At 34.0% G+C, this 14,868-nt stretch overlaps 1 protein-coding gene across 1 annotated transcript in view; it reads left to right on the top strand.

Moving 5' to 3' along the window:
* Positions 1–14,868, top strand: part of LMBRD1 (LMBR1 domain containing 1) — a 113,811-nt gene that overhangs the window by 73,990 nt on the left and 24,953 nt on the right. The window contains exons 10-12 of the mRNA XM_008059001.2: positions 10,963–11,027; positions 11,367–11,469; positions 11,998–12,102. Of these exons, the coding sequence (XP_008057192.1) occupies positions 10,963–11,027; positions 11,367–11,469; positions 11,998–12,102 (273 nt within the window). The remainder of the gene's footprint in view (positions 1–10,962; positions 11,028–11,366; positions 11,470–11,997; positions 12,103–14,868) is intronic.

The following is a 14,868-nucleotide window of genomic DNA, read 5'->3' as shown; positions in this document are numbered from 1 at the left end:
GGGCAACTTGGCAAGACCTCATCCCTACAATAAATCAAAAACTAGCCGGGCATGGTAGCATGCGCCTGTAGTTCCAGCTACTTGGAAGGCTGAGGCGGAAGGATCGCCGGAGCCCAGCAGGTGGAGGCTGCGGTGGCCGGGAGCGGCCACTATACTCCAGTCTGGGCGACAGAGTGATACTCCAATTCCAAAAAAAAAAAAAAAAAGAAATTATGTTCTCTTTCAAAATTTTATGCTAGTGTTGCCTTTTGCTCTGTGTATATTCCATGTTTATTATAAAATGTATTAAGTTTAAATTATAGCAAGTGCAAAAACTTTTTCAAATTTTTTTATGAGTGGAGTTATTTTTTTTCCCGTGAAGATACCTGTGGATCTTGTGCTTTCCCATTGCTGGGCCTTTTCTAGAGCACAGCAACTCGGAGCGTGGGATGCTGTCCTGACTCAGGTATGAGTCCTCACTCCACTCACCAGCCACCTAACCTCTTGCTACTTCAGCTTTCTCAACACAAGTTTTCTTATTCTTTAAATGGATTATATTCTTCTCTTGTTTTGGTTATGGGAATTAAATGAAATAACATATGCAGTGCAGTGTAAACAGCTCAGAAACTTTGCAGCCACTATTGTCATAGTTCTATATGTATATATAGGATTTCTCAGCTTCTTAAATACTGTTGTGAAACTAAAGAGAGATAAGTTTTGGGTTGAAGACAATTATAAAAATAAGCATCTAATTAGAAGAAGTTAATGGCATAAAGTAGCATTTATCTCTCTCTCTCTCTCTCTCTCTCTCGCTCTCTCTCTCTCTCTCTCTATATATATATATATATATATTCCTAAGCATACAATCTAATGTTCATTAAATGCTTGAATAAACTTTTCACTGGCAGACGGGCATATTTTGAGTTTGTACAATTGTCCTGAGTGATCTAGAGATCCGTTAGACTTTAAATATAACTTGAGGTTTTACTATTTTATGCACACACACACACACACACACACACACACACACACACTTCTTGTGTTTATATAGAAAGTTATAAATTCATGTTTGTAATTGTATTGCATTTTTCATATTTTTTAATTGTAAAAAACATAGAATTTATGATTTTAATATTTTAGGTATACATTCAATGGCATTAAGTACATTCACAATGTTGTACAACCATCACCACTATCCATCTACCAGAATTTTTCAGACAGAAACAATGTGCTCCATTCCCTGGTGATCTCTGTTCTACTTTCTGTCTCTTAGAATTTGCCTATTCTAGGTACCTGGAACAAAGAATATAGGGAAATAAAACACAAAATTATCTAACAAGAAGATGTTGAGATTAAATGCCTTAGTCATATCAGTAAAGTGAATGAACCTAACTTACCATTTAAAAGAAAAAAATTTAGTTTTCTTCACAAAGCAAAATACAATTATATACTATTAAAAAGGGACACACCTAAAATAGTGATTCAGAAACACTAGAAATAAAGGGGTATTTAGAAATATAGTAAGTAAATGGAAACAGTAAGGAAGCTCATAGTGATCATATTTGACAAAGCATAATTCAAGCCAAAATACATTAAGTGCAATGAAGAAGGACAATTTTTGTGGTAGATAGAATGCCTCCCTCCTCGTCCAATGATGCCCAATCCTGGCACCAGTGAATATGTTACAGTAAGTGGCAAAAGGGCCTTTGCAGGTGTAATTAGATTCTTAGACCTTAAGATACAGAGAGTATCCTGTGTCTTGAGAGTCAAAGAGAAGCAATCAAGGGTAAATCAGAGACACTCAAAGCCTGAGAAGGACTTGACTTGCCATTGCTGGGTGAAGGTGGAGTGGGCAATAGGACAAGGAATGCTGCAGCTCTGGAAAACGGAGAGACTCCCAAGTGACAGCCAATGAGGACATTGACATTCAGCCACACAGCCTAAAGGAACGGAATCTCACTGGGCCATCTGCACGAGCATCAATGTTTTCTTCCCCAGAGTCTCCAGAAGGGAACACAGCCCTGCTGACATGTTGGTTTTGGGCCTTGGAAACCTGACACTAGAACCAGCTGAACCACACTATGCACAGATGCCTGATGAGACCTGAGAATTAAGTGGGTGTTGTTTAGGCCACTGTGTTTAGTTTCTTAGCTTGTAGTCCCTTGTCGTGGCAGCAATGGAAAACTAACGCTCTTGAATATGAAAAATCACAATTGACAATGAAGATAGGATAGTTATGAATATATGGTTACTAAATAGCATAGCAGCCACTTTAGTGAAAGCAGAAGCTTTGGGATACTTAAGGAGATACAAGTTGAAGGATAATGATAACAGGAGAATAACACAACCGTGTTCAGTTTGAGACATTTCAAGCAGATTAAATTGAGTAAGAATGTAGAGGACCTAAATATAATCATAACGTATAACTTATAACTTTTTGACTTTGCATCTAGATAATAGAAAATACATCTACTCTCTAGTGCACATGAACACAAAGTTGGTCGTATATTAATTAGATTGTGAAGAAAGAATCAATAAGTTTCACAGAGTAGGTCTATTACAAACAACTCTTCCAATTGCAATGCATTAAAACTGGAGATTGACCCTGAAGAGTTACCATAATACTATAAGAAGGGAATCGGCAGTAGTGGGATGCTGCAAGGGGAGAGAGGAGTGGGACACAGCCTCAATAAGGGTACCTGATCTCAAACCAGGCAAAGTAGGGACCAGTGGGAGGCCCAAACTTACCTGTACGTTGACCACTTGTATACCTCATCCTGAATTATACCCCACATCTTTAAGATTAAAAAAAGTAAAATAAAATAAAATTTTAAAACTGGAAACTGTAATAGAATCGATAAGCTAACATACTTTTCACTCTTCCAAGTGAAAATTAACCCTATATTCAGCGACTTTTGGGTGAAAGGAAGGAGTAAATAAAAACAAATTACAGAATTTCTAAAAATTAATAACAACAGAAACATTAGCATCTGTGGGATACATTTAAAACAGTGATCAGAGGAACTCATAGCCTGAAATATCCTCATCAGTAAAAATGGAAGTCAAAAAATATGTAAGTCAAGCATGAAATTCCAAGCCCAGAACTCTACCCCAAAAAACAAAAGAAAGCACAGGAAGAAAATAAAGATAAAAGCAAAAAGTAATGAGATTGGGAGAGGAAAAACACATCACGTAAAGTTGACACTCCGTATCCAGGTTCTACAGCTGTGGATCCAACCAGCCATGGATTGAAAATATAATTGATTTTTTAAAACAATAATTTATCATGTGTGTATTTTTCAATTAATAGACAAATCACTAGCTAACTTCATCAAATGGAACCAGAGCTGCTTGGAAAAGTGACTGATCCTCAGACTGTGGCTGGGAAAGAAAGTACACCCTCATCTTGGAGCACCTCGTGCTAGAAAGCAAGGAGTGCTCAGAGAACAATGGGGGCAAAGTCAGAGGAACGGCTTGTAGGGGCTCTCACTCCTAAATACACAACTTTTTGCATATCAAAGTAATGATAGTGACAGATGATAACTCGCTGAATAAAATAATCTGAGTATATATTGATGTAAGTACAAAATGACAGAAGGGAAAATTCTTCCGTACGGTACAATTCCAACAAATAAGCATAGAAGGAATGACAAAACTAGCAAATCAACATTTGGCAAACATTGTGTTTTTTTCTGCCACCAATGGATACTAAAATTTGAAGGCGGAGGTTTGGTAAGAACAGAATTTTGTGTGTTCTCAAAGTATCTCAACCCAATACATATTCATTACAAAAGGGAACATAGTAATTTTACATGAAGAAACCTGACTAAGCTACCTTAATACATGATCCAAGTTCTACTCATCAGTAATGAGGTGAATAGATGCGATTGTGCCTCTCACTAACTTTGCGTTGAGAAGGACACAATAACACTTCTTTGTGATTTCTGCCTAAACATAGTCGAAGTATAATCACGAGAAAATACACAATCCAAATTGAGGTACATTTTACAAAATAACTGCTCTGGACTCTTCAAAATGTCAAGGTTGAGAAGGCAAAGCACTTAGGACTTGTTCAAGACTGAAGGATAGCAAAGAGACAAGCCATATGTGATCCTGGATTGGATTTTAGACCAGAATAATAATTTTTTATATTAAGGCGTTAGTGAAACAATTAAAATTTGAATAAGTCCTTTAGCTTATATGATAGTGTTGTGCCAATATATATTTCCTGATCTTGATAACTGAAGTGTGATTATGCAAAGGACAGCTTTGCTTTTAAGTCATAGGTATTAAAGTATTTCTATCTGTAGTTCATTCTCAAACAGTTCAGCTGCATATATCGGGAGGAAATGATAAAACAAGGTACAATGTTAACACTTAGAAAATTAGGCGTAGGGTGTACTGGAATTCTTTAGGTATTTGTGCATATGTCTGAAATTACATCAAAATTACATCAAAAATTAACTTTCACTAGATATTGCCCCCTCCAAAATGTGGTTTTTTGTCCTGTTTATCCATGTGTCTAAAACAGGACATTTTGTTCTTGAAGTGTTAATTCTTTCTAGCTAGATTTACAGATTCAATGCAATTCCAGTTAAAATCCCAGCACATTATTTTGCAGATATTGCCAAACTGCTTCTAAAGCTTATATGGCAAGGAGAAGGATCCAGAATAGCCAGCACAATCCTGAAGAAGAACGAAGTGGGAAGACTGACACTACCCAGCTCCTAGACTTACTGTAAAGCTACAGTGATTGAGATAGCGTGGTATTGGTGAAGGAACAGACACATAGATCAGTGAAACAGAATCAAGAACCTAGAAATAAATACATATGAATACAGCCCAACCAGTCTTTGACAAAGGAGCCCAGGCAATTCATTGGAAAAAGGATTGTCTTTTCAATAAATGATGCTGGAAAAAGCAAATCTAGAAACAGACCTTGCACCTTTCACCAAAATTAACCAAATTAGGTTTTAGACCTCACTGTAAAATACAAAACTATAAAACTTCTAGAAAATAACAAAAGACAATCTACAAGACAGTAGGCTTTGGCAATGAGCTTTTAAATACAACACCAAAAGCACTGTTGGAAGAAAAAAATTATAATTTGGACTTTATTAGTCTTAAAAACCACTGCTCTATGAAAGACACTGTTAAGAGAATAATAAGACAAGCCACATACTGGGAGAAAATAGTCAGAGTACATATCTGGCAAAGGACTTGTATCCAAAATATAAGAAGAATTCTTAAAACTCATCAGTAAGAAAACAAGCAATCCAATTAAAAAATGAGCAAAAGTTCTGAACAGACATTGCACAAAAGAAGATACACAGATGGCTAATAAGCATATGAAAAGATACTCAACATCATATGTCATTAGGAAATTGCAATTAAAGCAACAATGAGATATCACTTCACACCTATTAGAATGGCTGAAATCTAAAAAGAAAATATCAAATGCTAGCAAAGATAGAAAGCAGCAGGAACTCATTCATTGCCGATAAGAATGCAAAATGATACTGCCATTTTGGAAGACAGTTGGCAGTTTCTACAAAGCTAAACTTAGTTGTTTTATATGATCCGATAATTACAGTCCTAGTTATTTACCCAATTGGATTGAAAACTTATGTCCGTGCAGAAACTTGAACATGGATATTTATAGCAACTTTATGTATCATTTCTAAAATTTGGAAGCAACTAAGATGTCCTGCAGTAAGTGAATGGATAAACTGTAGTACATCCATCCAATGTAATAAAAAATGAGCTATCATTTCACAAAAAGAAACACAGGAAACCTTAAATACACATTGCTAAGCCAAAGAAGCAGTCTGCAAAGACTACATACAGTATGATTCCAACTATATGATCTTCTGGAAAAGGCAAAACTGTAGAGACAATACAAAAATCAGTAGCTATCACAGGGGTTTGGGGTGAGGTGGAGTAAGATAACAAGGCGAAGCCCAGGGTATTTTAGGCCAGTGAGACTATTTTGTATGATACTCTAATGGTAGATACATGGCATTATCCATTGTCAAAACCTATCAAACTGTACAACACAAAGACTGACCTTAATGCAAACTATGGACTTCAGTTAATGATGCATTTGATAGTGTCATAGTTGTAACCAGTACACTGCATTAATGCAAGATGTTGATAGCAGCGAAAGCTGTGTAGAGGAGAGAAATCTATTCAAACTTTGGTACTGTCACCTTTATTTTTCTGCAAACCTAGATGTCTTATAAAAAATAAAGTCTATTACATTTTTAAAAATCACTTTTTGTTTGTTATCCTATTGCTTCTAATGACCACATAGTGAAAACAACCAATATACATCAGGAGATTAGCTTCATAAATTCTTACCTCCACACTGGGATGTATTCATTAAATTGAATGGGAGCTTTATGTATTTCTTTACAAAGGCATCATATCCTGACCAAACGTTTAAAATGCTGGTCAGGATGTGTTGTATTTTAACTAAAGCTCATGTACAGGTTGCAAATACTATGTATGGTAAATGTTCTTTGTTAATGTAATGCACAAGCACATACGCACCTACACCAGCATACAGCACTTCTGGAGCGATTCATAGGACACTGTGCATGGTTGTTCCACTAAGTGAGGCCAGTACTCATGGATAGAAATGAGACTGACTTATCCTTTAATTTTTTTTAGCCAAGCTGTGCTCTTAATTTTACATTATAGTTGTTGTTTTAAAGGTGTCCTTCTCTTTGACCCCTATTGATAGAGGACCTTTTCCCATATTGAGGCCTGAACCCCAGCTTTCACATTGCCCCTTTATTTTACTCAAGATAGCCTTTCCATTCCATGTGTATGCCTTTCTGTATACTCTTTCAGCCAGATTATTACGATCCAGCCCAACTGGTTTTTCTCCCTCTGGTTTTGAATACCTATATAGTTAACAGATTATGTTCAGTATATTAGTCTTAGTCTGGGCTGTTATTGGGAAAAAACACATATAGAGACGATGTGGCTTTAATAGGACATTTATTACTCAGAGTTCTAGAGGCTAGAAAGGTGAAGATCAAGTAGTGCTCCCTCTTCCTGGTTTGCAGGTGGCACCTTCATATTGTGTCCTTTCATGGCAGAGAGTGAATTTGGTCTCTCTGCTAATAAGAACACAAATTCCATCATCAGGTCCTCATCTTCATAACCTTGTCTCATCTAATTATCTTCCAAAGGCTCCATCTTCAATACCATTCCATTGGGAGTTAGGGCTTCAAGGTAGGAATTTTGTCAGGATGCAGAGATTCAGTTCATAAAAATAATACTCAAAAAATCTTTAGCTAAAATTCTTGAGTCAAATATACTTAAAATTCAAAATTTTTTATTTTTAGAGTAGATATGTATTTTATGTATTAAATAATACATCCTAATCTAGAGCAGCAACCCTTCCACCCCTTTTTAGGCTAATTATTCTGCAGTGAATATATGAATATTTACAGTAGGCATGTTAAATATGGATATGTATACATACACATATATACTTTTTTTTTTTTTGGAGTCAGAGTCTTACTCTGTCATCCAGGCTGGAGTGCAGCAGCACATTCATGGCTGTCGCAGCCTCAACGTGCTGGACTCAGGAGGTCTTACCAGGTTGCCCAGGCTGGTCTTGAGCCCCTGGCTCAGGCAATTCTCTCACCTCACCTCCTGAAGTGTTGGGATTACAGATGTTGAGCCACCATACCCAGTGGGTTAAATATTTTTTAAAAGCTCCATGTTTAAATCAGGCTTAATTAACTCATGAGTTAGAAATAAGAAGTTTGATTTCTAGGGCATTTTGTATTTCAGAATTATGATAAGTGGTTGTAGAGATAAGTGATTAACTTTTTTCATTGAGATATAACTCATATACTATAAAAACTCACCCTTTTAAAGTGTACAATGCAGTGATTTTCAGTGTGTATTCACAAGGTATACAACTAATACTATCTAATTCCAATACATTTTCTTCACTCTAAAAAGAAACTCCATGCCCATTAGCAAACTGCTCCATTTCCTTCAGTCCCTGGCAGCCACTGGTCTACTTTCTGTCTCTATGGATTTATCTGTTCTGGACATTTCATATAAATAGAGTCATTCAGCATGTGATTTTGTATCTGGCTTCTTTCATTTATTCTAAGCGTTTTTAGATTTATATATATTCTTCATGTAGCATTACTTTATTCCTATTTATGACTGAATAATATTTTATTGAGCCATTATATATATAGCATTTTGTTTATCTGTTCGGTCAGTGAACATTGGGTTGTTGTCACTTTTTAGTATTGTGAATAATGCTATGAACATTTGTATACAAGTCCTCATATGGATGTATTTTTTCAGTTCTGCTTTGTATATACCAGAGACTGGAATTGCTGGGTCATGTGGTAACTCTATATTTAACTTTCTGAGGAATTGTTCAGCTCTTTTCCAAAGCATCTGCACAATTTTACATTTCCACCACAACTGTATGAGGGTTCTAATCTCACCAACACTTGTTATTTTTGTTGTTGCTTATAAATACCCTAGTGAGTATAAAGTGATATCCCCTTGTGAATTTGATTTACATTTCCCCAATGAATGATGTTGAGCATCTTTTCAGGTGCTTGTTGACTATTTGTATTTTTTCTTTAAAGAAATGACTATTCATATCCTTTGCCCATTTAAAAATTGAGTTGTCTTTTTATTATTGAGGTGTAAGAATCCTTTATATTCACAAAACAAATATTTTCTCTTATATGGGTTGCCTTTTTCATTTTCTTGATAGTATTCATTGAAACAAAAAGGTTGATTTTGACAATTCATTTTTCTTTTGTTGCTTATATTTTAGGTGTCTTATCAAGAAAATTATAGTGTAATCCAAGATTATGAAGTTGCAGCTGTTTTTTATTAAGGTTTATAGTTTTAGACCTTACATTTAGGTCTTTGGTTCATTTTGAATTAATTTTTTTCTATTGTGTGAGGTAGGGCTCCAGTTTCCTTTGCATGTGGATATCCACTTGTCCTGGTATCATTTGTTGAAAAGACTCATTTTCCCCCTGTTGAATTTTCTTGGAATCTGCTTTTTTTTTTTTTGTTTGAGTTGGAGTCTCACTCTGTCGCCCAGACTGGAGTGCAGTGGCCGCTCCCAGCCACCGCAGCCTCAGCCAGCTGGGCTCCGGAGATCCTTCCACCTCAGCCTTGGAATCTACTTTTATGGAAGATAAAATTTTCAGAGTTTTAATCCACTATTTTTGCAGGTATCACCTCTATACTTCATTTTTACTTCAAAATTGACATTATAGCTAGAGTATAGTATGTAGCATTTAGGACAACCCAATGTGGTTATCACTGAAATGATTGTGTATTAAGTTCTAATATTTAAATATGTATGGTTTTCTTGTTCTTTATAACATTTTTTTTTTTTACACTTATTTTGGGTTCTGTTAAGTCACTAGTGACTAAACAGTCTAACTCTGGATCATTCATATCAGTGAATTAGGAAAATAGTAAAGAATTGTTTTTAATTTTTAACTTTTTTTTCCCCCAAAGTGGACAGTATGGGACTTCAAGTGCTATTTCCATGTCATGTTCCTCTACTACTAATTGGCATCTGGTAGTTATACTGCCTCATGCCATTTATTAACAGGCTATTAGGAAGGAATGTGGTTCACTTGTGATTTCAGTTTAAGGACATTGCCTTCCAGTTCACCTCAGTATCAAGTACAGGTAACTGAGTCTCATGGAAGAAGAATGTGCAATTGCCTCTTGCCCTCTACTTGTGAATGCTTGTTACTATAAAGGAATCACTTCAAGTGCTTCAGCAATGAAACTCTTTTAAAATACAGATTCTCACATGCCATCCCATTATGAAATATTAGTATATGCCATGTTACTTTAGTCAAGAAATGACACTAGCCTTCTTGATTTCCCCTTGTTGCCAACTCTTTCCTTCCCAATGGGTCCTCGAGGCACCCTACTAGAACTAAGAGTTCCCCAGGCCAGGTCTAAATTCCAAAAATTATCCTTGTATGCCAGCTAGATTGATATGTTGTTTTCTTACTTCTTCTATCCCCTCGGCATTCTAAGTTTACTTCAGTAATCGTGAAATATGTGAAAAGTCTCCTAACACTTATGATTTGATCCATCTCTCTTTATCAGTTCCAGTCAAAAGTAGTGATCCACACACTTATATGTTGGGTGGGACTCTCTCTTTTGCTCTGCTTTGCTAACTCTTTAGCCTGGCTGTTCCAGAAACTTGGGAAGGATGTCAGGGGAAAAAAGAGCCTATGTTTTTTTGGGCATAAATTTCATTTTTTTAATATTCTGAACTATTCACAGAGATCCAGTTCCAATATTTTTCTTCCTCTTTTTCCTACCATTTCTTATCTAAACTTCATGTAGAAAGAAATATATCCCACCACTTACAGTGCTTAACACATTTTTTTCACAGAAACATTGTATTACATGACCATTTTTACAGTGCTGTCAGTAAAACTCTGTTTTAGGAATAGTATCACTTAGGTAGATTTTTTGAGGCTGTGATATAATTTAGCCACTATATATATCATTTATATCTTCACTTCTTAAGGAAAATGTTTCAAATTTTCTATTTTAACCAACAAGGTAATATAGCCTGATGAGTTTGTGGTTTTGTGTGTACATACGTATGTGTTATTCTTAATATATTTTACAGTTAGAGCTTAAGTTAACATTTGAGTGTAATAGAATAATAACCTTGTATGTGATCAAAGACTTTCATTTGTTTACTGTATTAATGAAGACTTTCCAAATGCTCTGTCTTTTTTGTGTACATGTTCTCAATAAAAAATAATGAAAATGCAGGTACAAATGCCTGGGAGTATATACTAAATTTGTATATATCTTGGAACATTTTAGTTAGATCATTGTCATTTTCTAGCAACTCATATTGAATGTAATGGTTTTGTGCTTTTAACATCAACATTTAGAAATATATTTTAATGAATATATTTTTGCTTTTAGATCATTTGGGGAATATTTTTCATCTTGGTTGCATTGCTGTTTGTAATTTCTCTCTTCTTGTCAAAGTAAGTAGAGTAGACATATTTTCTAAAGCACTTATACAAATCCTGTGATAATATACATTTTTGGTGCTGAATTCCAGTAGTCTGGCCTATTCATTTAAGTAGCTATTTTACTTGAAATGTTCTACAGCATTAACTCAAAGAATGGTTAAAAAGTTCAGTAATAGACAGTATTTCTTTATCAATTGAACATCGTCTGCTAAATATTTTAGATTTAATTTGTTACTAATGGTTTTCTTCAACTCAAAGGAACTTGTATGCTTAATTTATAATGACATTTTTGAAAAATTTGCTGAAAATATGATAATATAAATTTCACTCTTTATAATTTTTTTGTTTCAGTTTAGATAAAGCTCTTCATTCAGCTGGGATAGATTCTGGTTTCATAATTTTTGGAGCTAACCTGAGTAATCCACTGAATATGCTTTTGCCTTTACTACAAACAGTAAGTAAAATACAAATCATTTTATATTCTCACAAACATTCTGACATTCTGTTCCACATAAAATTATGCTGCAAAACTGTTACTACTTTGATATGTGCTTGTGCCCTTTGCTAATTTGACATTTTATTTGCATATAATTCCTAAATGACATGTTGCTTGAAGATTATTATAGTGATATATTGCTGGACTTTTATGTTATGCATAATTTGATTCAAGACACATTATGTAATATAAGGTGAACTCATCCAATTTTTGTTTTAAATTTTTAATGAAGTCTTTGCTATATGAATACAATCTTTAATGTAATTTGTTTCAGGATTTTTTTTAGGATGATAATACTAAACAATTTGGTAATAATTTGGTACTGGGTTTTTTTTTGGAGGATTTTATTTTGTATTATCACAGTAGTCTAATCTAAATCAGAGTTGATATTTTAAACATTTGTCAAATATGAGTAATTAAGTTTTTAGCTACTTTTATAGAACTTTTAGTTTGTATGTTAAATTAAATTTTTTCCTTTTTTTTCAGGTTTTCCCTCTTGATTATATTCTTATAACAATCATTATTATGTACTTTATTTTTACTTCAATGGCAGGAATTCGAAATATTGGTATATGGTTCTTTTGGATTAGAGTAAGTATATATTGCACTATTATTTTGATTTTTGCCTTATTTTGTACATAATCTCCATTATTGTAAATTATCTTAGATTTAGAATATAGAAACTGTATCTTTATATCAAAAGTGAGAAAAGTATTAGCTTTTCCATTTCATATTATTACTAACAAAAAGGTGCTGTTTTTCTGATGTCAGTGCTTATTTCTATAAACTTTTCTCTTAGTGTTGCTTTTACTATATCCTAAAGGTTTGTATGCTGTGTTTTCATTTTTATTTGTCCAACTAGGACTTCCAGTACTTCGTTGAATTATAGTGGTAGTGGTGAAAATGGGCATCCTTGTCTTGTTCCAGATCGTAGAGGAGAGGCATTCATTCAGTTTTTCCTATTCAGTATGATACAGGTTGCAGGTCTGTCATATATGGATTTGATCATGTTGAAGTATGTTCCTTCTGTATACAGTTTTGTTAGAGTTTTTATCATGAAAAGATGCTGAATTTTATTGAGTGCTTTTTCAGCATCAATTAAAATGATCATATTTTTTTGCCCTTAATTCTGCTGATGTGATGCATTGCATATATTGATTGGTTTATGTTGAACCATCCTTGCATCCCTGGGATGAATCCCACTTGTACATGATGTATAACATTTTAATTTTATTTTTAAAATTTTTAAAATTTTATTTTAAAGATGTGGGTTACAATTCAGGATTAGGTATACAAGTGGTCATTGTACAGGTAAAGTTTGGGCTTCCCTTTGGTCCCCACTTTGCCTGGTTTGAGATCAGGTAGATGTATGACATTTTTAATGTGCTGGTGAATTTGGTTTGATAGAATTTTGTTGTTTTTTTTGCATCCATGTTTATCAAAGATATTGGCCTGTAGTTTTCTTTTTTGTTGTATCTTTGTCCTGTTTTAGTGTTAGGGTAATACTGGCCTTGAAGAATAAGTTTGGACATATTTCCTCCTCCATGATTTTTTGGAATAGTTTGAATAACATAGGTATTAGTTCCTTTAAAAACCTTTGGTAGAATTCAGCAGTAAAGCTACCAGGTCCTGGGCTTTTCTTTGATGGGAGATTTTTTATTACAGTTTCTGTCTTGTTGCTTGTTATCAGTCTATGCAGGTATTTCTGCAGTGTCGGTTGTAATGTTTACGTTTTCATTTCTGATTTTATTTATTTAGGTGTCTCTTTTTTGTAGTCTGGTTAAAGATTTGTTGATTTTACTTTTTTTCAAAAAAGTAGCTTTTTATTTTATTATCTTTTGTATTTTTGTTTCAATTTTGTTTATTTATTCTGTGATTCTTATTCTTATTTCTGTTACTAATTTTGGACTTGGTTTTCTCTTTTTTAATTCTTTAGGATGCAGAAAAATATTTATTTGAAGTTTTTCTGTTTTTCTGATGTAGGTGTTTATTTCTATAAACTTTCCTCCTAGTGCTGCTTTTACTATATCCCATAGGTTTCTGTATGCTCTGTTTTCATTTTCATTTGTTTCAAGAACTTGTTAAATTTTCTTCTTAATTTCTTCATTGACCCACTGGGTATTCATAAGCATATTGTTAATTTCTATGTGTTTGTATGGTTTCCAAGTTCCTATTGTTATTGATTTCTAGTTTTATTCCATTCCATTATGGTTAAAAAAGATACTTGATATGTTGTCTTTTTTTTATTTTTAGAGACTTATAGAGAATGATACAAGTACTGAGGAGAAGAATATGTGTTCTGTAGCCATTGGATGAAATGTTCTATAAATATCTATTAGGTCCATTTGGCCTATACTACAGATTAAGTCTGATGATTCTTTGTTGATTTTCTGTCTGAATGATCTGTCCAGTGCTGAAAGGGGGCCTTGAGGTCTTTAGCTATTGTTGTATTGAAGTCTGCCTCTGTCTTTACCCCTTATATTTCTGCTTCAGTGCTGGGTGCATACATATTTACAATTGTTATATTCTCTTGCTTAATTGACCACTTGCTCATTATATAATGACCTTCTTTGTATAGGTTTTGTCTTGAAACTTAATTCATCTGATATAAAGTTTGGTTTCCATCTGCATAGAATGTCTTTTTTCCATTCCTTCATTTTCAGTCTGTGTGTCTTTACAGGCAAAGTGAGCTTCTTGTAGGCACCATATAACTAATTCTTGTTGGGTTTGTTGTTGTTGTTGTTGTTTTGGTGTTTTTTTTTTTTAAACCATTCAGCCACTCTGTTTTTTGATTGAAGAGTATAGTCCATTTGTATTCAGTGTTTTTATTGATAGGTGAGAACTTACTGCCATTTTGTTATTTGTTGTCTGGTTGCTTCATGATCCTCCCTTCCTTTCTGTCTGCCTTTGTGTAAAAGTGATTTTCTTTGGTAGTATGTTTTAATTTCTTACTTTTTATTTTTTGTGTGCCTGTTGTAGGTTTTTTTATTTGAGGTTACCATGAGATTTGCAAATAACATAACCAATTATTTTTAACTGATAACAACTTAACTCTGACTACAAAAACAGCAACAAACAAGCAAAGAGAAAAGTAAAAGAAACTGTACACTTTAACTCCATATTCTCTCTGCTTTTTGACCTTTTGTTGCTTCTACTTATGTCTTTTTATATTATCTTTCTTTCAAAGTTGATACAGTTATTATTTTTGATAGGTTTGTCTTTTAGTCTTCCTGCTCAAGACATGAGTGGTTTACACACTGCAATTACAGTGTTAGAGTATTATGTGGATGTCTATGTACTTACTGTTACCACAGAGTTTTACACTTTCAGATGATTTCTTTTTTTTTTTTTTTTTTT

Source organism: Carlito syrichta, unplaced genomic scaffold (genome assembly GCF_000164805.1).
Source record: "Carlito syrichta isolate Samal-C Ts95f unplaced genomic scaffold, Tarsius_syrichta-2.0.1 Scaffold303670, whole genome shotgun sequence".
NCBI classification, from domain to species: domain Eukaryota; kingdom Metazoa; phylum Chordata; class Mammalia; order Primates; family Tarsiidae; genus Carlito; species Carlito syrichta.
This window is presented reverse-complemented; position numbering and strand designations above follow the sequence as displayed.